Source organism: Hemitrygon akajei, chromosome 21 (assembly GCF_048418815.1).
Source record: "Hemitrygon akajei chromosome 21, sHemAka1.3, whole genome shotgun sequence".
Lineage (NCBI taxonomy): Eukaryota > Metazoa > Chordata > Chondrichthyes > Myliobatiformes > Dasyatidae > Hemitrygon > Hemitrygon akajei.
The window spans coordinates 39,372,827-39,393,860 of record NC_133144.1 but is presented as its reverse complement, the minus strand read 5'-3'; the positions used below and the strand labels follow the sequence as shown (position 1 = coordinate 39,393,860).

Genomic DNA, 21,034 nt, shown 5'->3' with positions numbered 1-21,034 from the left:
CCTTTCAGAAACTGCTGGGATACATCTCTGTACTTCCTCAACACCAGTAGGACAGAGGACTTAAGACCATAAATCAGATCAAAATGCAAAAGGCCCTGAAAGCGGCGACACCGGGTAGGCAAGGTGGCAAACTTAGCGGAGGGCAGGGGTTCCCAACCTTTATTTATGCCATGGACCAATACCATTAAACAAGGGGTCCATGGACCCCAGGTTGGAAACCCCTGGAATAGGACGTGCACACTTTTATCAGTTGGGCACTGAGAACAAGAGTTGGTGAGACTGCATTAAAATATTGTGTAGCTCTGGTTGCAATTTCATAGGAAAGGTGTGATTAAACTGAAGAGGGTGCAGAAAATATTCACAATGATGTTGCTGGGGCTGGAAAGCTTGAATTATAAGGAGAGACTGGATAGGCTGTGACTGTGTTCCCTGGAGCAGAGGCTGAGGGGGTAACATTGTCATGCTTTATAAGATCTTGAGGGGAACATAACAGGCAAATTGTCACAGGGTCATCATCGTCATTACCGTATATGCCATGTCGCATGATATGGGCAATCATGGTCTATGACCATTATAGTTCTTGGCAAGTTTTCTACAGTAGTTTGCCATTGCCCTCTTCTGAGCAGTTATCTTTACAAGACAGGTAATGCCAGCCATTATCAATACACTTCAGAGATTGTCTGCCTGGCGTCAGTGGTCGCATAACCAGGATCTGTGATACTCACCAGCTGCTCACATGACCATCCACCACCTGCTCCCATGGCTTCACGTGACCCTGATCGGGGGCTAAGCAGGTGACCTACAGCTAGCAGAGAAAAGAAGTGACTTACACCTCCTTTGGTATCTCCACCTCACCACCAATTTCCGGAGCAGAGGAGTCTAAGGGAAGAGGACATAGGGGACTTGAGGGGAATGCTTTTAAACACACATGCACAGAGTGGTCCATGCATGGAACAAACTGCCAGAGGATATAGTAAAGGTGGGAACAAATACTTTTAAAACAACTTAGACGAGTATATGGATAGCAGAGGCTTACAGGGATATGGGCCAAGCACAGGCAGATGGAACTAAATCAGCTTGGCATTTCTAAGTTAGGCCTAAAAGCCTGTTTCCCTGCTGTGTAACTTGTTTGTTATAACTATCCAAAATGAGGTAAATCTGCAGATCCTCCTCCTGATTATCATCAACTGCCCTTCCTAAACTGCTGAATTAGTGGTCCTTTGATGTCGAACACTTGAAAGAAGCACTGGAAGTTGCAAGAATACACAATGTCCTGTGGGTGGGAAGACTAGCCAAGTCCTGAGGGATGCAGCAGCCAGACTGTGTCTGTGGCAGATGGTGCAGGAACCAAAACAAGCAATATCAATCTACTGGAGAAACTCAGCATCTCTGGAGGGGGATTATTGACATTTCACACCATAGATGTTGCTTGACCTACTGAGTTCCTCTGTTGCTCCACATTCCAGCATCCGCAGTCTTTTGCATCAAAATGAGGGAGAAATATCCTTCACCTTGTGCCAGCAATCTTCCTGTCACAGACACATTTATCCAGGGCGGCAGTAACCGGCCACATCGTGTAGAGACAGGACCTTGCCTCCACAAAGACTGACGACATCTCTATGTAAAATGGGATGGATACAAGAGGTCTGAAAGTTCAAGCTGGGTACCCATGAAGTGCTAAGTACCGATGTCATCAGCAGAAACGTACATGGTATAAAACTCTGAGGAGCTCAGCAGGTCAAGCACCGTCCATGAATGAAAATGGACAGTCAATGTTTCGGGTCGAGACACTTCACCTGGAGATGGAGATCTATCTGAATCAGTCCAGATGAGGGACCTTGACCTGAAACATCAGCTGTCCATTTCCCTCCACGGATGCTGCCTGACCTGCTGAGTTCCTTTAGCACTTTGTGCTCTGCTCCAGATGCCAGCATCCACAATCTCTTGTGTCTCCAGAAATGTACACCAGCTCATTGCGAAACCTCGTGGACCCTGTTCTGCCCATGACTATCACCTGGGTTCAACAAGGAGTGCAGGAGGGCATGCTGGGAGCCGAACTAGAGATACTGAGGTGCTAAACTGGATGCAGCTGTCAATCCAGGCCTGAACAGCAAAATCTACATGACAGAAATAACCAACCTCACGCAACAATAGCTCAGGTTGAAGATTCACATTCCAAACACACTGTGAATATAGACAATTAAACAGCTAATACAGTGAATCAACTGCCTACAGGTGGGCCTACTCAACGTTCAGGCATAGGCCACCATCTGGGCCATACCATCCTTTTGCAGCCACCTTCAGACAGGAGATACAGAAGCCTGCTGTCCCACTCCACCAGGTTGTTGCAGTACATCTTGTAGATAGTACACACAGCTGCAACTGTTTGTCGATAGTGGAGGGATTGGATGCTTGTAGAACGGATACCAATCAAGTAGGCTGCCTTGTACTCGACGTTGTCAAGCTTCTTGAGTGTTGATGGAGCTGCACTCATCCAGGCGAGTGGGGAGTATTCCATTACACTCTTAACCTGAGCCTTGTAGATGGTGGACAGGCTTTGGGGAGTCAGGAGGTGAGTTACATGCCACAGGATTCCTAGCCTTTGACCTGCTCTGGGAGCCATGGTATTTATCTGGCTAGACCAGTTCAGTTTTCCTGTCAATGGTAACCCCCAGGATACTGATAGTAGGGGAGTCAGTGATGGTGATGCCACCACTTCTAAATAAATAAATCAACTCAAATAACCAAGCATTACAACACTGGTGTGCAGAAGAGCATATCTGAACACACTACATATTGAACCTTCAAGTGGATGGCCAACAGTAGCAGAAGACCATGAACGTACACCCAGTGTCCATTTTATTAGGTGCAGGAGGTACCAAATTAAATGGCCACTGAGTGAACATTGTTTATACGTTGTTATGTATTATGCTTACTGGCCATCACAGATAAAGTCAGCACCTACTTGCCTCCTCTAAAAGCTAAGATGCAATGTGCCAGTGATGCTGCTGCAAGTGTGTTTTTCATTGCAGCTATGCATTCGTGCACTTGCACACGTGACACTTTGACAAGTAACAAGTGCCAGGCAGTGGCCATCTCCAGCAAGAGTCAAACCATCTACCCTCTGCATTCAACGTCATCATCTCGGCCAAGTCACCCCTGTCAACATCCTGGGAACATCACTGTTGACCACAAACTGGACAGCTAAGAGGTCAGAGACTACTGTGTGTATTCTGTGACAAGTGACTCACCTGTTGACATCCACAAGTCTCTCAGCATCTTTGAAGCACAAATCAAGAGTATATAAAAAAAAAGTGTGATGGAATACCCGGAAAAGTGAAACTCCTTCAACTGTCAAGCAACCCAGTACCATCCGACTTGATTCATTTTTCTCCATCACCAATACACAGTGGCCTGCAGTGTGTATCATCTACAAAGCAGACTACAGTTACTCAGCAAGGCCACTTGGACCGCACACAGAACCATACCCTCTACCACCATGGAGGGCAAGAGAGCATGGGAGTTCCTTCCGACTCACACACCATCCTGATTTGGAAATCTCTCTTTGATCCTTCATGACTACCGCTGGGTCTAATTCCAGGAACAGCCCACCCTCAGCACCGTGGGAGCTCGTGCCCCACTAGGATGCAACACTTCAAGAAGGCAACTCATATCCCAAAAAAATTTTTAAACTGCACAACAGAAATCTGAAAAACAAAAATTGCTAGAAACCCTCATCAGTTCAAGGAACATGTGTTGATAAAGAAAAAGAGTCAATATTTCATGTCAGAGGCCCTTCATTAGAACCAGGACAGAGAGAAAGACAGTTTTCATTAACACTTACGGTGGGTAGGTGGAGATTGTAAGAACAAAGGGATTATTTATATAAGGGCAAGAACAAACAAGTTAATATAGCAGTTTGAAACACATTTATTTTCATTTATTTGTTTTATTTAGAGATACAGCACGGTAACAGGTCATCCCAGTCCAACGTGCCCACACTGCCCAATTACACCCAAGTGTCCAATTGACCCAATAACCCGCACATCTGTGGAATGAGAGGGGAAACTGGAGCATCCGAAGGAAATCCACGTTGTTATAGGAAGAACGTACAAACTCGTTACAGAGAGCTGCAGAAGATGAACCTGTAAAACGTTTGTGCTAACCGCTGTAAAGTGTTCTGCTAACCACTATGCTACCGTGTAACCCCATGTCTCTTGTTTGTATAACACGTTGCTAATACCAAGGCTGCAGACAAGTCCAGCAGGCCAGTATATACGACTAGAAAAAGAAAACTGAGCCAAAATGATGACTGGCCGAAAAGGCCAGTTACATACAGACAGAAAGAGCAGGTTAACTAAAGATAGAGAAGTTTAATGTATAAGTCCTGAAAGCTGCAGTGTGCTTAGAAGATAAAATGATGGCAAGGGCTTTCAACTTCCAAAGCATTAACAGGAATTACCTTAGTGTGAAAGGCTTAAAGGGATACAATATTTAAGGCCACCCTGGAGAGGATTTAGAACCGGAGGTGTTGCTCCTCAAACCTGTGTGGAGTCTCAAATTAACACTGCAGGAGATCACACATGGACAGGTCAGAGTGACAGTGAGACACGGAAATAAACTGGCAGGAGCTCAGGATCATCTTTGCTGACTGAGCACAGGTGCTCTGCAAAACCATCACTCACCCATGGGTTTCGGCCCGAAACGTCGTCACTACCTCCTCCCATAGATGCTGTCTGGCCTGCTGAGTTCTGCCAGCATTTTGTGTTTTTATTTATTTCCAGCATCTGCAGATTCACTCGTGTTGCCTTTGAACTCACCCATGGTTGGTTTCTCCAACATCAAGGACACTTTGTGAAGATCATATGAGGTATACTGGATTGGAAGAAGTGCAAGTGAATCACTGCTTCATTGGGAATGACCAATTCAGCCCCTGAATGGTGGGAAGGGGAAGAGGGGAAAAGGATAGATACTGCACCCCCTTTTTTGAGTGGATGAATAATGAATGAATTGGAATAGAAGACTGGACCAAGGTGGTTGCTGAAATGGGCAGGACAGTGTCTGATGGTGTTAATGATTCATATTAATGACTGTCAGGTGGCAGAGTAATGCAGCAGTCAGTGCAATGCTTTAGAGGTGTTTAATTCCTGTCACTGACTGCAAGAAGTCTGTACTTTCTCCCGGTGACAGCGTGGTTTTCCTCCGGTGCTCCGGTTTCTTCCCACATTCCAAAGCCATACAGTTAGGGTTAGTGAATTGTGGGTGTGCTATATTGGTGCCAGAAGTGTGGCATCACTTGTGGACTGCCCAGCACAACCATCACTGATGTGACTTGACCCAAACGATGTGTTTCTCTGTATGTTTCGATGTACATGTGACAAATAAAGCTAATCTAATCTTAACAAAAATCAGACTTGTAACATCTGCCAGATGCTCATGAAGTCAAGCGCTAGCTGCCAACTAGACCCCTTGGCAGCAGAATACATTACTCAGACCTTAAGTATGGGTTAGATTAATAATAAGGAGACACTTATCCCGTGACATGAGTGTATGTTCCTACTGTAATGTGGATTGTATGTGCATGGTGTGCAGTGGCCTAGGAGGGAGTCTTGAATCCAGCCCTGGATTAAAGTCAGCCGCCTCCCCTACTCCCACAAATTTCACAGAAGATGAAGTTCAATAGTCTTGGATGTAATCCTACTCAGAACCCAAGTGCCCAAGATCTGGTGCAGTGGACGCATGCCACCCAGAGGAGGCTGAAATGAAAGCTGGATACACAGCAGTTGGCACAATATGGAAGGTTCTTCTGAAGTTGCTGGTTAAACCATAACCTTTCCCCCTACTCTCAATATCCAACACTGACACTTTGCTTACAGCGTGCCAGACTCTAGAAAACACCAAGATGAACACACTCCTCTCCATAAGCATTCCCAGTTTAGTAAATACAACACAGGGAGAGAGGCACAAAGAGCAGGACTCCCATAAGTTATTCAAGGTAATATAACCAAGTTGACCATAACTTACATCATACACTCAACATATCAAAGCCTGCGGGGATCGGCTCCCTTTTCAAAATGTCGGTTTCGTTTGTCCCTCTGCCTGCATTGCCTGACACGTGGAGAGTGGATGCTGCACTTCCCTGTGAAATACTTCAGGATAACCAGAGGAAGAGAGAGTTGCAACGTAAATGCAACTTCCATCTCTCATGCAAAAACTAAATCACCTTACCTGCAGAATCATAACCTCTGTACTCAAGTCTTTGAAGCCCTTTGAATAAGATTTCAACAATTTCTCTTCTTGTCCGGGGAACAAGGTGGTTCAGGTAGGCAAAAATTCCTTGAAAACAAAATAAGCGATTGGGTGTCAAGTTTCAGTAACAGTATAATATGAATAACAACTATCAAATTGCAAGCACTTCCGACTTCTGACAGACTTCACGTAACACTGTTCACCCACATTTCATTGATCTTAGCCCCAGTCCCATTAAAGATGGCTGTATGCTGACTTAGCAACAGGAGCAAGCCCTTGACCCCACCCAATTGTACAATAAGATGATGGCCAAATCCCAACCTCATCCATTTTCCCTCTGATTGTCACACAGCAAGTCAAAAGTACAGAGAATTCTGGAGATGCTGGAAATCTTGAGGATGTGAACAAAATGCTGGAGGAACTCAGCAGGTCAAGCACCATCTGTGGAAAGGAATAAACAGTCGATGTTTCTGGCTGAGACCCTTCTTCAGGACTGGAAAGGGAAGGGGGCAGAAGTCAGACTAAGAATGTGGGTGGGGGGCAGAAGGAGTACAAGCTGATACAGGTGGCCCCCGTTTTCCAAGCGTTCACTTTACGACACCTCACTTTTACGAAAGGCCTACATTAGTTACCCGTTTTCACTACCCGAAGAGTGTTTTCGCTTTTACCAAAAAAGGCAGCGCGCGCCCCGAGCAGCCAAGCTCCTCCCCCGGAACTGCATTCTAGCCGCCATTGCTTAAACAATAAAGACATTTTTGCAAAAGTGGAATTTAAAGGTAGACATGGGTGGTTTGATCGGTTTTTGAGGCGATGGCAGCTTCATAGCTTAAAGGTTACTGGAGAGAGTGCTTCCGTTGAGAGCGCTTGCGTGAGATTTTCGCTACGCTTGGCAGTGCTGCAATGATTGCAGAAAAGTATTTCTACTTTATAGAGGCTGTGGAGGTTTTATGTGTTATTTGGTATGATTTGGTAGGTTATTTTTTGGGTCTGGGAACACTCACAAATTTTCCCCACATAAACTAATGGTAATTGCTACTTTGCTTTATGCCATTCCGGCTTGCGAACCATTTCATAGGAATGCTCTACCTTTGGATAGTGAGGGAAACCTGTATGTGATAGGTGAGACCAGATGAGGGGGTAGGTAGGATGAAGTACAAAGCTGGGAGGTGATATGTGGAAGAAAAATTATTCATCTGTTCTCAATGAAAGTGAAGCATTCAAAAATCTATTGACCAAAGTCTCGTACAAATGTGACATACCAAACGTGTATCCAGTCGCTTGTTTTGAGTTTGCCATTTATAACCTACTATCTGATGGCAATTCTCCATCCTCAATCACCAACCCCTGATTCTGAGGCCTAACCTTTCCAGCCAGGAAAAATAAAAGACCTCTCACTATCCGCACTGTCAAACCACCATACATTCTTAAGTAATCAACATGCTTGCCTCTCATTCTTCCAAACTTTAGAACACAAAGGCCCAATTATACAATCTTACCTCAAAGAACAAGCCCTGATTTCAGTAATCAATGTACCAATTCTTCATTACACTGTGCCCAAGGCAAATAATATCCAGGGTGCAGTCGCCCAAAGCTAAGTACAGACAACCTTTGCCTGTACAAACCTCATCCAAGTTTAATAGTCTATTTTCTTTCTGATCCCTTGGAAGTACTTGCGCAAAAACTTAATGCATTTCATGTAGAAGTGTACCTGGAAAATATCGGGGCTGATTAAAGCCACTGCTGATATTGGAGATTACCAGCAGACCACTGTGGAAGCCCGACAGTCTGGCACACCACAAGCCAGGTTTGACACTGGTATCATCACATGCTGCCCACGCTGTTCTGCCGGGATCCTCATGGGATCTGCCAGCTCAGACCCTATATTACATTAAACCCAATGCAATCAAATAAAAGCAAGGCGTTTGCTCTGCGGGAAAGTACAAGTTTCGATCAATCAAGATGCTTTAAATGGTGTTAATTAATTTCTCAGAATGTAGAAACTCTTAACTTTAGAAATGAAACTAATAATTGGAATAATTCTTTGGAACTGTATCCAAATATTACTGAACATAAATGGTGAAGATGTTATCAAATATTCAATGCCCCCACCACATGTCCCTGTACACCACCGTCCAAGGACCAGATGTTACCAGCAGTAAAGGGGATTCCCAGAAGGTAGAGGGTTCCCTGTGCAGACCTGTACCAAAGTGATCCTCAGTGGGAACCTGCACCAGAGGTGACGCATCACCAAAGGGTGGCCCAGTGATATAAAGGCAATAGGTTAGTCATCTCATAGTTACTATCTGCAAAGTAGCCTCATTAAACACATTTATGAGGAATGAAAGGAAAGGGTTAGATTTTTTTGTTGTGTTTGGGCGGTCTGTTGCTGTAACTCATTTTGTTTATACATTTCCGATGGCAAAAGAGACTGCAATTCAGCCCATCAAATTGTGCCAACTTTTAGAACAATTCCATTACTCTCATTCCCCAAAGAGTTTCTCAATAAACCGGCTTTTTTTCACACACCCCACCAATTCCACCCTGATCCTTTTACCACCCACCTATACCAGGGGCAATCTACAGCTGCCAAGTAACCTACTGATCCTCCCGTCTTTGAAACATGTGAAGGAACTAGAGTACGTAGAGGAAACACAGGGGGAATGTAATATCTTCACACAGACGGCGTCAGAGGTCAGAATCGAACCTGGATCATTGGACTATTACCTACCATGCCTCTGTACCACCCTCACTTTTCCAGAAACATTAACTATTTTGACCTGGCTACATCATCAATTCCCCACATGTTGTTAACTGAAGTCTGGTGGAAGAAGGAAGTTAAATCGTGCCTCACCAACACTGTTGACCTTTCATTAAAAAACTGGCGTGATCAGTATTAAGAATCTTGAGCAGGGAACGTACGGCCAGTCCGCACAGTGATGGCTTTGATCAGCATTATGGCAACAGTTTTTTTAGAGCAAACTGTCTTTACAGGACTGATCCACTGACCTGTTTCCAAGTAACTAAGAGACACACACACACACACACACACACACACACACACACACACACACACACACACACACACACACACACACACACACACACACACACACACACACACACACACACACACACACACACACACACACACACACACACACACACACACTTACACACTTTTAGAACTACACAGCATTATGGAAAGGAATAAAGAGTCGACATTTCAGGCTGAGACCCTTCTTCAGGAAGGTCTCAGCCCGAAATATCCCACTCCACCCCTTCCTCTAAAACCAGTGAGCATAGAGTCCAAGAGAAGTTTGGGGCCAACAGTGTGATTCCATTAAATTACTCTACCGAGAAAACAAATGTCCATGCAGTTATAATGCAATCAAACAGACATGCAGCAATTAAATCTCATAGGAAAAGTATAAAGATTGACAAGGATAATAGAAATTAATATGGAACAAAATATGCTCTGTAAACCACCTATAGTTGTATGAAATAAAACGAAACCTGTTAAATAATTCCGGCATCTTCTGCAATTATTTTGGATTTTCTATGTTATTTTTCGTGTTTCAATATGCATTCAGGCCCTTGCCCTGGTGAAGAACTGGTTTAGCACTTTTGAGATTACAGTCACATCATATAGCAAGTCATTCCCACAGCTCACGGGGAGGAATTGAGGATATATATAAAATCATTTTGAGCTTATGTAATCTCTGGCTAAAAGAATAATTGGGACTAAACAGGAATTTTTGAACTGAAGTAAACATTGTCTTCAGCAGTTAAAAAAAATTACTGGCTTATAACTGGTTCCCTTTTAATCAGCAGAGAGACATTGAGAATTTGGTAAACAATATATTGTACCCTTGTTTGACTAAGAACTCTCTGATAAGGACAGGAATGAACATCTGTCTGTAATTAAGTCAGGGTCTTGCAAAGGGAATAACTCTTAAGGACTGGACAGTACCAGTTCTAATAACTGCTTGCAACAGTAATGTATGGGACTTACTATGTATAAACGTATGGCTGTATGCCATCTTGGACAATGACTCCCATCCACTCCATAATGTACTGGTTAGGCACAGGAGTACATTCAGCCAGAGACTCATTCCACCGAGACGTAACACTGAGCGTCATAGGAAGTCATTCCTACCTGTGGCCATCAAACTTTACAACTCCTCCCTCAGAGTGTCAGACACCCTGAGCCAATAGGCAGGTCCTGGACTTATTTCCACTTGGCTTGAGAAATTTATTTTTATTTAATTATTTATGGTTTTATATTGCTATATTTCTTCACTATTCTTGGTTGGTGCGGCTGTAACGAAACCCAATTTCCCTCGGGATCAATAAAGTATGTCTGTCTGTCTGTCTGTAACCTGACTGAGTTAGTCCATTTAGTCAGATGGGGGCCACACTGACATGCCTTCCCTCTGACAACAGGGTCTCAAACTCTCCTGCAGGAGAATGCGCAATAAACTGTGGTGACGAGAAGCAGCTGGTCTCCCAAGTTCCATTCAGATTCGACTTTAACAATGGCTCCCTGGGAAAAGAACTAGCCAATGTTCCATAAATCTGTCAACTCCACTGGAAGGACAGGCGAATTAAAGTCAGTGCTCTCTTCAAGGCCAATGTCCCAAGTACAGAGGTCTGCCGATGACATTAAAGGCCTTGTGGAGATGGAATACCCCTGAAACAGACACTCTTCCCAAAGCTCTGGTGATCAGCATGTGGACAGAGGATGTGCTCAAAGCCTCGTTGATGAAATGCAACATCTCCACCGATGACAGGGAATCTCCGATCCATGAAGAAGCAGCTGTGATTTGAAAACCTCGAGTCTGTACTTCGGGAACAGAAAGGCCATGTATACCATTGGGCATCTGAACCAGTGTGGACATCTTCACTCACCAAAGCACAGAGCTGATCATTGAACACAACCCTTGGACCCACTTTCAGACTCTACAACTCATATCCTCAGTAATTACTCGTTTATTATTTTTAATCACTTGTTTCTTTTGGTTATTTGCACAATTTGTCAGTCTTTGTGTATAGCTTTTCATTGATTCTATTGGACTTCTTTGTTCTACTGTGAATGCCTTCAAGAAAATGAACTACAAGATAGTATTTGGTGACATATATGTACTTTGATAATAAAATTTACTTTGAATTGCATAGGTGTGGAGGGAGGACTCCATACTACCCAACAGATATGTCCAATGTCTGTGGAAGAAGCTGTGGTTTCCACATTGGCTTTATCAGCCAGTTTGGAAACCACAATAGTGTGGAAGAAAGTAATTCTCAATCCCAAAACAATAGACAAGAAAAAGACCATTCTGACGTAATTTATATTCAGGTACTTTGATAATATGCAAACCCCAAAATTATGATAACCAGTCAGATCACACATAATTCTTTGGTGCTTAAGCATAAACAGACCCAGCTAGTAAAGTCCAGAGTGTTTCTTTGAACATTATCCGACGCCACAAAATCTACTCGTTTAATATGCACCGTGTGGTTCTATAGAGATGGAATAATGCTTTCATTGTTTTCCTAAATTTTGCTACCTTAAACTCCAAGAGAAACACAATCTGTAATGCTGAATATTTTCTTTTTCACTTTGTTCTCTGCTAACTGCAGTGGTAGGAGCTGTCAAGCATTCAGCTGCTCAGGCCTACTCAACAAGACTAGACAAAAACACACAACAGTCTGCAAATTCTGGAGGAACTCAGCAAGTCGGGCAACATTTATGGAGGAGAATAAACTGTTGACATTTTCTGCCAAAAAAAAACCCCTATAACCATCTGGGTAGTCTCCAACCTAGTTTCTCCAGATTCTGGTAATCTCTCACTCCTCTCCTTCTCTCTTTTTTTATCATTCCAAATTCTAGTTACCCTCTCACCCCTTCTCTTCCCACCTGCCCATCACCTCCCTCTGGTTTTTGTTTCTCCTTCCCTTTGTTTTATGATCTACTGAATTCTCCTATTAGATTCTTCCTTCTTCAGCTCTTTACCTCTTCCACCCATCCCTTCCAGCTTCTTACTTCAACCCACTCACCCACATCCCTCCTCACCTGGTCTCACCTATCACCTGCCAGCTTGTACTTCTTCCTCTACCCCCAACCTCCTTATTCTGGATTCTGCCCCCTTCCTTTCCAGTCCTGATGGAGGGTCTCAGCCCAAAACGTTGACTGTTCATCCTCCTCCATCGACACTGCTGAGTTTCTCCAACATTTTCTGTGTGTTGCTCATCAAGATGACAGCTAATCTGATTGTAGCTCAGCTCCACATTTTCATCTCCACCCCCTGTATTTATCAATAAAAGTTATCAATCTCTGCATTAAAACTTTCAAAAATCTCTGCTTTTAGATTTTTGAGATCCTTTAGAATTTCTGGTGACTCACAGCCCTGGGCATTTGGCTAAATCTTAGCATTGTAAATAGCATGACATTTATTTAAAATTGCCAATGCACCGAAACATATAAAAGCTGCTTGAATTTGATTGTTCTCCTATACTTTCTCAGGATTCCCCAAATGCTTATATTATCAAGTTTACAGATCAAGCTCTCAACACCAATGTCTATTGTCAATGTTCCTGATTACAAGACAGGTTTAGCCAGTGATCAACCCCCATGTCGAGCTACAGTGGGGGCCAGGGTTCAGGGCCTGGCCAGGTATGGGCAGGTGAATGGACTGAGTACTATAGAAAGCTGAATCAAGTGTCTGACCTGGTGATCAGGGCTGAGTGTCCACAGACAGGACTGAATAGGCTAAAACAAGGGCCAGAGGAGACTAGAGAGCAGGAAGTGGAACTGGAATCAGAGATTGGTTAATTATGGTTACATGCACCGATAATATCTGAAAACTTTGTTCCTCATGCCATCTGTACAGATAATGTCAAAGCATCTGAACATCAAGGTAGTAGAAGGGATATACAACAGAAATGCAGAATATTGTAAGTTCAAAATACACTTATTATCAAAGCACATACGTTATATAACATTGAGATTCATTTCCTCACAGGTAGCTACAAAACAAAAAAAACCAAAAGAACCCATTTTAAAAAAGACTGTTAAACACCCAATGTACACAGAGAAAAACAACACATTGTGCAAACAACAAAAATTAACAAATAGCATTCAGACACGAAGCCCAGAGCAGCTGGAGCTGCCCACAGCATCAGTTCAGCGCAGAGCAGAAAAAATGTTGTGAAGCAGTGAGCAGAAATCGGCCCGACCCTCACCTCTTGTTCTGACACCCTGCCTTTCCAATCTATCTGGACCAGCGTTTAAATTGTCCAAACATCAGATCATTCCTTGCACTAGGACCCAGGCTCTGTCACATTGACTCGCTCTGGACCTGGACTCTACCGCCTCATTTCGGCCTGTATCTACCCTTTCCAAATTGGCCTGGTGCTGAGGTCGATCAAACCTCGCTCCCAGTTTAGGCGGACAGTAGAGGCTGTATACATTACGACATGCCAAGTAGAGGCACATACATTACGGACATTAAAGAAACACATACCATATGGATGAAAGAGAAATGGAGGACTATGTGGAGGGAAAGGGTTAAATTGATCTTGGAAGAGGTTAAATGGTCAGCACAACATTGTGGGCCAAGGGGCCTGCACTGTGCTGTAACATTCTATGTAACTCATCAGGTCAGGAAGCAAGAGGGGAGAAAAATGGACTGTCAGCCTTTCAGGTCAAGTCTGTCCACCTGGACTGAAATTACTTTCCTTTGGTATGGCACCACAAGATATGAAAATACAGATACAGGTTATCACTGATAATTCCATATACTTCCTCATTAATATGCACATTTGTTTTAAACTGACAATAAAACCACAATAAGCTTCACAGAAGTTTTCAAACTGTAATCACCCACGAACCTGCCTTCAAAAGAAGTTGAAAATATGAAACAGCGTTGAGTTACAATACATGTAAAATCCAAACCCTCTAGCAGAAAAGGTGAAGGAGAATCCTTTGGGCTTCTACAGATATACTAAGAGCAAAAGGATGAGAAGGAACAAAATAGGTCCTCTGGAAGATCGGGGTGGTCATCTGTGCATGGAGCTGAAAGAGATGGGGGCAAATCTTAAATGGATTTTTTTTGCATCTGTATTTACTTGGGAGATGGATACAGAGTCGATATAAATGAGGCAAAGCAACAGAAAGGTCATGGATCCCATACAGATTACAGAGGAGGAGGTGTTGGCTGTCTTGAAGCAAATTAGGGTGGATAAATCCCCAGGGCCTGACAAGGTGTTCCCTCGGACCCTGTGGAAGGCAAATGCAGAAATTGCAGGGGCCCTTGCAGAGATACTTAAAACATCCTTAGCAATGGGTGAGGGGCCAGAGGATTGGAGAATAGCTAAATGTTGTTCCATTGTTTAAGAAAGGCTATAAGAATAACCTAGGAGAAGTATAGACCAGTGAATCTGACGTCAGTAGTGGGAAACTTACTGCTAAGTATTCTAAGGAACAGGATATAAGGTTATTTGGATAGACAGGGACTGATTAGGGATATTCAACATGGCTTTGTGCAAGGCAAGGCATGTCTATCCCATCTTAGAGAATTTTTCAAGAAAGTTACAGGAAAGGCAGTATGTCATCTGCATGAATTTTACCAAGGCCTTTGACAAGGTCCGAAGGTGTAGTCGCCTGGCATTCAAGATGGGGTAGTAAACTGGATTAGATATTGGCTTTGTGGGAGAAGCCAGATAATTGTTATACATGGTTGACTCTCTGACTGGAGGCCTGTGACTAATGGAGTGCCGCAGGGATCAGTTCTGAGTCCATTGTTGTTTGTCATTATATCAACAATCTAAATAATAACGTAGGGAAACGAGATCAGCAAATTTGCAAATGACACCAGGATTGGGGTGTGGCGGACAGCAAGGAAGACTATCAAAGTTTGTAAAAGGATCTGGACCAGCTGGTGAAACAGACTGAAAAACAGCATGTGGAATTTAATGCAGGCAAGTGTGATCTGCTGCACTTTGGGAGGACCAACCAGAGTACGTCTTACACGGTGAGCGGTAGGGCACTGAGGAGTGTGGTAGAACAGAATGATATGGGAATACAGATGCATAATTCCATTAAAGTGGCCTCACAGGTAAATAGCGTCTTAAAAAATGCTTTTAGCACATTGGCCTTCATATATAATTGTATTAATTACAGGACTTGGGACATTACTTTGAAATTGTATAAGACATTGATGAGGCCTAATTTGGAGTCAAGTCCAACAAAGAGCTTTTAAGAACTCAGAACCTATATAAAAAAAGAGGTACTGCCCAGCGGAGCGGTCACCATGGGAGTTGTCACCGTCAGAGTAGCAAGGCTTCGGTGAGAACAGGCAGAGTCAAGGTAAGTAGTTAAGTTCATTCCTTATTTCTTATTTAACTCTAGAGAGAATAGGGGGGTATGCCTACAGAACTAGTGCTCTGCTCTGGGTGTCAGATGTGGGATTTCCAAGAGACTCCCAGCCTTTCCAATGGCCACATTTGCCCCAGGTGCATCGAGATGCAGCTCCTTAGAGATGTGTTAGGAAACTGGAGCTGCAGCTTGATGACCTTCAGCTTGTTAGGGAAAATGAGGCAGTTATAGATAGGAGCTACAGGGAGGTAGTCATCCCAAGGCTAGAGCAGACAGATAAACGGGTGACTGTCAGTAGAGGGAAGGGAGAACATTAGATAGTGGAGAGCACCCCTATGGGGCCATCCACTTTAACAATAAGTAGTCCATTTTGAGTAGTGCTGGTGGGAGGGGGTGTGACTTATCCCGCCAAAGCAACAGTGGCTATGCCTCTTACACTGAGTCTAGCCCTGTAGCTTAGAAGGATGGGGAACTTAAGAGGACGGCAACAGTAAAGGGGGACTCTATTGTCAGGCGGACATACTGGCAATCCTGTGGATGTGAAAAGGACACATGGATGGTGGTTTGCATCCTAGGTGCCAGAGTCCAGAATGTTTCTGGACGAATCCACAATATCCTGAAAAGGGAGGGTGAGCCACCAGAAGTCATGGTACATATTGGTACCAACAACATAGGAAGAAAAAGTGAGGAGGTCCTGAAGAAAGAACACAGAGAGTTAGTAAGGAAGCTGAGAAGCTGGACCTCAAGGCCAGTAATTTCGGGATTGCTGCCAGTGCCACATGACAGTGAAGATAGGAATAAAATGAGGAGGCAGATCAATGCATGGCTGAAGAATTGGAGCAGGGATCAGGGATTCAGATTTCTGGATAACTTGGACCTCCTCTGGGGCAGGTGTGACCTGTACAGAAAGGACAGGTTACACTTGAATCCGAGGGAGACCAATATTCTTGCGGGCAGGTTAACTAGAGCTGTTGGGAGTGGTTTAAACTAATACGGCAGAGGTATGGGAACCAGTATAATAAAGCTGAGGATGATCCAGCAGGGTTACAAGTAGATGCTGCATGTAACATAAATGTAAGGAAGGACAAGCCAGTGCCTGGATACAAATGCAGACAAAGCAGAGTTAAATTTTACCACAGAGGCAAAATTCAAAAGGGTAAAGAATGCAAGACTGAAGATGCTGTATTTAAATGCGTGTTTTATTCGGAAACTCATGGTGCAATTAGAGATTGGTCAGTACGACATCGTGGACATCACTGAGTCATGGCTGAAAGAAGGCCATAGTTGGGAGCTTAACATCAAAGGATATACTTTGTATTGAAAGGACAGGCAGGAAGGTATAGGCAATGGTGTGGCTCTGTTGGTAACAGATGGAATTCCATCTTTAGAAAGAGATGACATAGGGTCAGAGAATGCTGAATCTTTGTGGGTGGAGTTACAAAACTGCAACAGTAAAAAAAATCATTATGGAAAACATATATAGGGCTCCAATTAGAAGCCAAGATGTGGGGTTGAGATTGCAAAGGGAGCTGGAAAAGGCATGTAATAAGGGTAATGACACAATTGTAATGGGGGACTTCAATATGTAAGGGAGTTGGGAAAATCAAGTTGATGTCTACGAGATGGTTTTTTTAGAGCAGCTTGTGCTTGAACCTACTCAGGGAAAGGCTATCTTAGATTGGGTGTTGTGTAATAACCCAGATCTTATTAGGGAGCTTAATGGAAGGGAACCCTGCAGTGATCATAATATGATTGAATTCCTACTGCAATTTGAAAGGGAGAAGAATAACTCATATGTATCAGTATCGCAATGGAATAAAGGGAGTTACAGAGACATGAAAGAGGACCTTGCCCAGGTGGATTGGAGGAGGATACTGGTGGGGATGACAGCAGAGCAGAGGTGGCTGTAGTTCTAAGAATAGTTCACAAGGTGCAGGACAGATATGTTCCACAGAGGAGTAAGTTCTCAAATGGCAGGGGTAGACAACTGTGGCTGACAAAGGAAGTTAAGGACTGCATAAAAGCCAAGGAAAGGGCATGTAAGGTAGCAAAAGTGAGTGGGAAGCTTTTAAAATCCAACAAAAGGCAACTAAAAAAAAGCTGTAAGAACAGAAAAGATGAAATATGAGGGCAGACTAGCCAATAATATAAAGCAGGATATCAAAAATGTTTTCAGTTATATGAAGAACAAACGGGGAGGTGAGAGTTGATATTGGACCACGGTAAAATTATACTGGTGAGATAGTACTGGGGGACAAAGAAATGGCAGATGAACTTAATGAGTACTTTGCATCAGTCTTCACAGTGGAAGACAATAGCAGTGTGCCAGAGATCCATGAGTGTCAGGGAGCAGGAGTGAGTGCCATTACTATTACAAAGTGTTAGGCAAACTCAAAAGTCTTATGGTGGATAAGTCACTGGGACTAGATGGACTACATCCCAGAGTCCTGAGAGAGGTTGCTGAAGAGATAACAGATGCATTGGTTATGATCTTTCAAGAATCACTTGATTCTGGCATGGTCCCGGAGGAAGGCAAAAGAAAGGAAATTATAGGCCAGTTAGCCTAACCTCAGTGGTTGGGAAAGTGTTGGATCTATTACTAAGGACAAGGTTTCCAGGTATCTTGAGACTAATGATAAGTCAAAGTCAGCATGGTTTCTGTAAAGGGAAATCTTGCCTGACAAATCTGTTTGGAGTTACAAGCAGGGTGGATTTTAAACTTCGTAGAAGTTACAAGCAGGGTGGACAAAGGAGAAGTAGTGGATGTCATTTACTTGGGTTTTCAGAAGGCGTTTGATAAGGTGCCACATATGAGGCTGCTTAACAAGATAAAATCCTATGGCTTTACAGGAAAAATACTGGCATAGATAGCGGAACGGCTAACAGGCAGGAAGCAGCAAGAGGGAATAGTTGGCTGCCAGTGACTAGTGGTGTTCCTCAGGGGTCAGTACTGGGACCACCACTTTTCACATTGTTTGTCAGTGATTTAGATAATGGAATTGATGGCTTTGTGGCAAAGTTGTGCAGATGATATGAAGATAAGTGGAGGGATAGGTCACGCTGAGGAAGCAATGAGTTCACAGCAGGACTTAGACAAGTTGGAAGAATGGGCAAAAAAGTGGCAGATGGAATACAGTGTTGAGAAATGTATGACAATGCATTTTGGTAAAAGGTATAATAGTGTGGACTATTATCTAAATGGGGAGAAGGTTCAACCATCTGAGGCGCTCCTGTGTCTTATGGAGTATCATGTACAGTTTTAGTCTTCTACCTACAGAAGAGATATAAATAAGATTAAAAGAGTGCAAAGAAAATTTACAAGGATGTTACTAGGACTTGAGGATCTAAGTTATAGGGAAAGGTTGAATAGGTTAGGACTTTTTTCCCTAGAACAAAGAAAATTGAGGGGAGATTTGATAAAGGTTTATGAGGAGTATAGATTGGGCAAATGCCAGCAGGCTTTTTCCTCTGAGGTTGGATGAGACTAGAACAAGAGGCCATCCATGGGTTAAGGGTGAAAGATGAAATGTTGAGGGAGAAATTCTTCACTCAGAGGGCAGGTGAGCGTACGAAATGAGATGCCAGCATAAGTGGTGGCTGTGGGTTCAATTTCAACATTTAAGAGAAATATGGATCAGTGCACGGATGGGAGAGGTATGGAGGTCTATTGTCTGTGGTGTAGATCGATGGGACTATGCAAATTAATGTTTCAGCACAGACTCGACGGGCCGAAGGTTCTGTTTCTGTGCTGTAGTGTTCTAGAACGCAATAACCACTAATTAAAGCTTCTTACTGTTGCAGAATTTGAAACGAACTTCTTAAAAAAATATTGATTGCAGGAAAATTGTAAAAATATATATATACACACACACATACATACACTGTATATGGAAGAGTCTGTTCTATGAGTGATTTTGTGATTGGGTATAGAGACCTTAAGTGATCGTTAAAAAAAGCACTAGAATACATCAATTACACCCAAAATTTTGCGGCATATAGTCACTCGAAGTACGTGCCTTTTTGAGCGTCTGCTTAAGACCCTTTATATCTGAACCCCTGATGACCTCAATCCAACTCTGTCATCACCGAAAATCAGTCACTTCTCTCCCCGTCCACGTTTGTCAAACGTGTGGAAAGGCAGGATACATGCTCCAAAACGTATTCTGATACATTGCTCATGTTACCATCGACCCTCCGCCCCAACCCCCACAGCTACACACTCTGTCGTGACACGCAATAAAAAATATACAGTACTATGGAAGGAAATCAAAACGGACCCGGAACTATCAGGTTTTAATTAAAAATACAATCTTACCATAATCCTAACACAAGCAGTAATCTTCTGATACTCTAAGAAGCCACAAGCTGTTTTATTAAAGCACATGCAAGAAAAAAAAGCCATGCGTCGTCCCCGCTTCTCAGGCAGCTTGTATTAACAGAGAAGCCCCATATAGGGAGCTAGAGAATCGCCCCCAGCTGACACTCACCGCACATTCTCTCTGCGAACGCTGACTCCTTTGTGTGACCACTATTACTACCACCAACCGACCTGCTAACTTTCTGTCACAACATTCTACAGCACGTCACAGCGGGCGCACCGCCTCCTCAGACACGTCTGCGCCAATCGCCGTGAAGCGTGCTCTGATCAGCTCCCCTTGCGTCATAGCCTTCGTCCCATCAATTTGCGAGCGCTCGCTGGTAGTGGGACGAAGTTGTGAGCCCTCTTCCGTCTCTCTCATTGTCGATCTACGTCTCCTTACTGCGACACCGCCGGTCTAATTACGAATATCAGAAATAAAATGCAGATGCCGGAAAACTGAAATAAAAGCAGGAAGTGTTGTTTTAAAACTTGCAAAACGAGCAGAGAAAGAGTACACGTTTCGGGTCAGCCTCCTTCATCAGAACTGAGAAAAACTGAGATATTTGTCATGAAAACTAACCTAAAGCATTGCTTATTCGGATTTCCAAAGATGTCTTACATGGGCTTTTGTCAGCATTTTATGTTTATTAGTACATATTACTGGCCTAATAATAGCAACATTTTAAAGTACTGTATATAAAAAATGAATGCTATTAAATACTGCCCTTGAGATGGCTTCAGTACTGTTGCAATAGTATTGCATCTTCTTGTGTACATTTGCCAAGAAATATTTAATCGCAGCAGAAATCTTGAGCATTTCAGAGACAGTGACCACAACTCCCGACCTTTACCATAGCCTTGGACAAGAATAGGAGTCGGTAAAGGAAAGTAATTGGGGGAGGGGGAATTAGATAGATAGATACTTTATTCATCCCCATGGGGAAATTCAACTTTTTTCCAATGTCCCATACACTTGTTGTAGCAAAACTAATTACATACAATACTTAACTCAGTAAAAAAAATATGATATGCATCTAAATCACTATCTCAAA

At 43.3% G+C, this 21,034-nt stretch overlaps 1 protein-coding gene across 2 annotated transcripts in view; it reads right to left on the bottom strand.

Annotated features, from left to right (window-relative positions):
* LOC140714251 (glutamine--fructose-6-phosphate aminotransferase [isomerizing] 1-like) overlaps window positions 1-20,209 on the bottom strand; it is a 108,742-nt gene extending 88,533 nt beyond the window's left edge. For both annotated transcript variants that reach the window (XM_073025295.1, XM_073025296.1), the window contains exons 1-2: window positions 20,110-20,209; window positions 6,229-6,336 (exon numbers count right to left, since the gene is read on the bottom strand). In XM_073025295.1, coding sequence (XP_072881396.1) covers window positions 6,229-6,336; window positions 20,110-20,116 — 115 coding nt within the window. In that variant the 5' untranslated portion in view covers window positions 20,117-20,209. The remainder of the gene's footprint in view (window positions 1-6,228; window positions 6,337-20,109) is intronic.
* Between the last annotated feature and the right edge of the window lie 825 nt (window positions 20,210-21,034).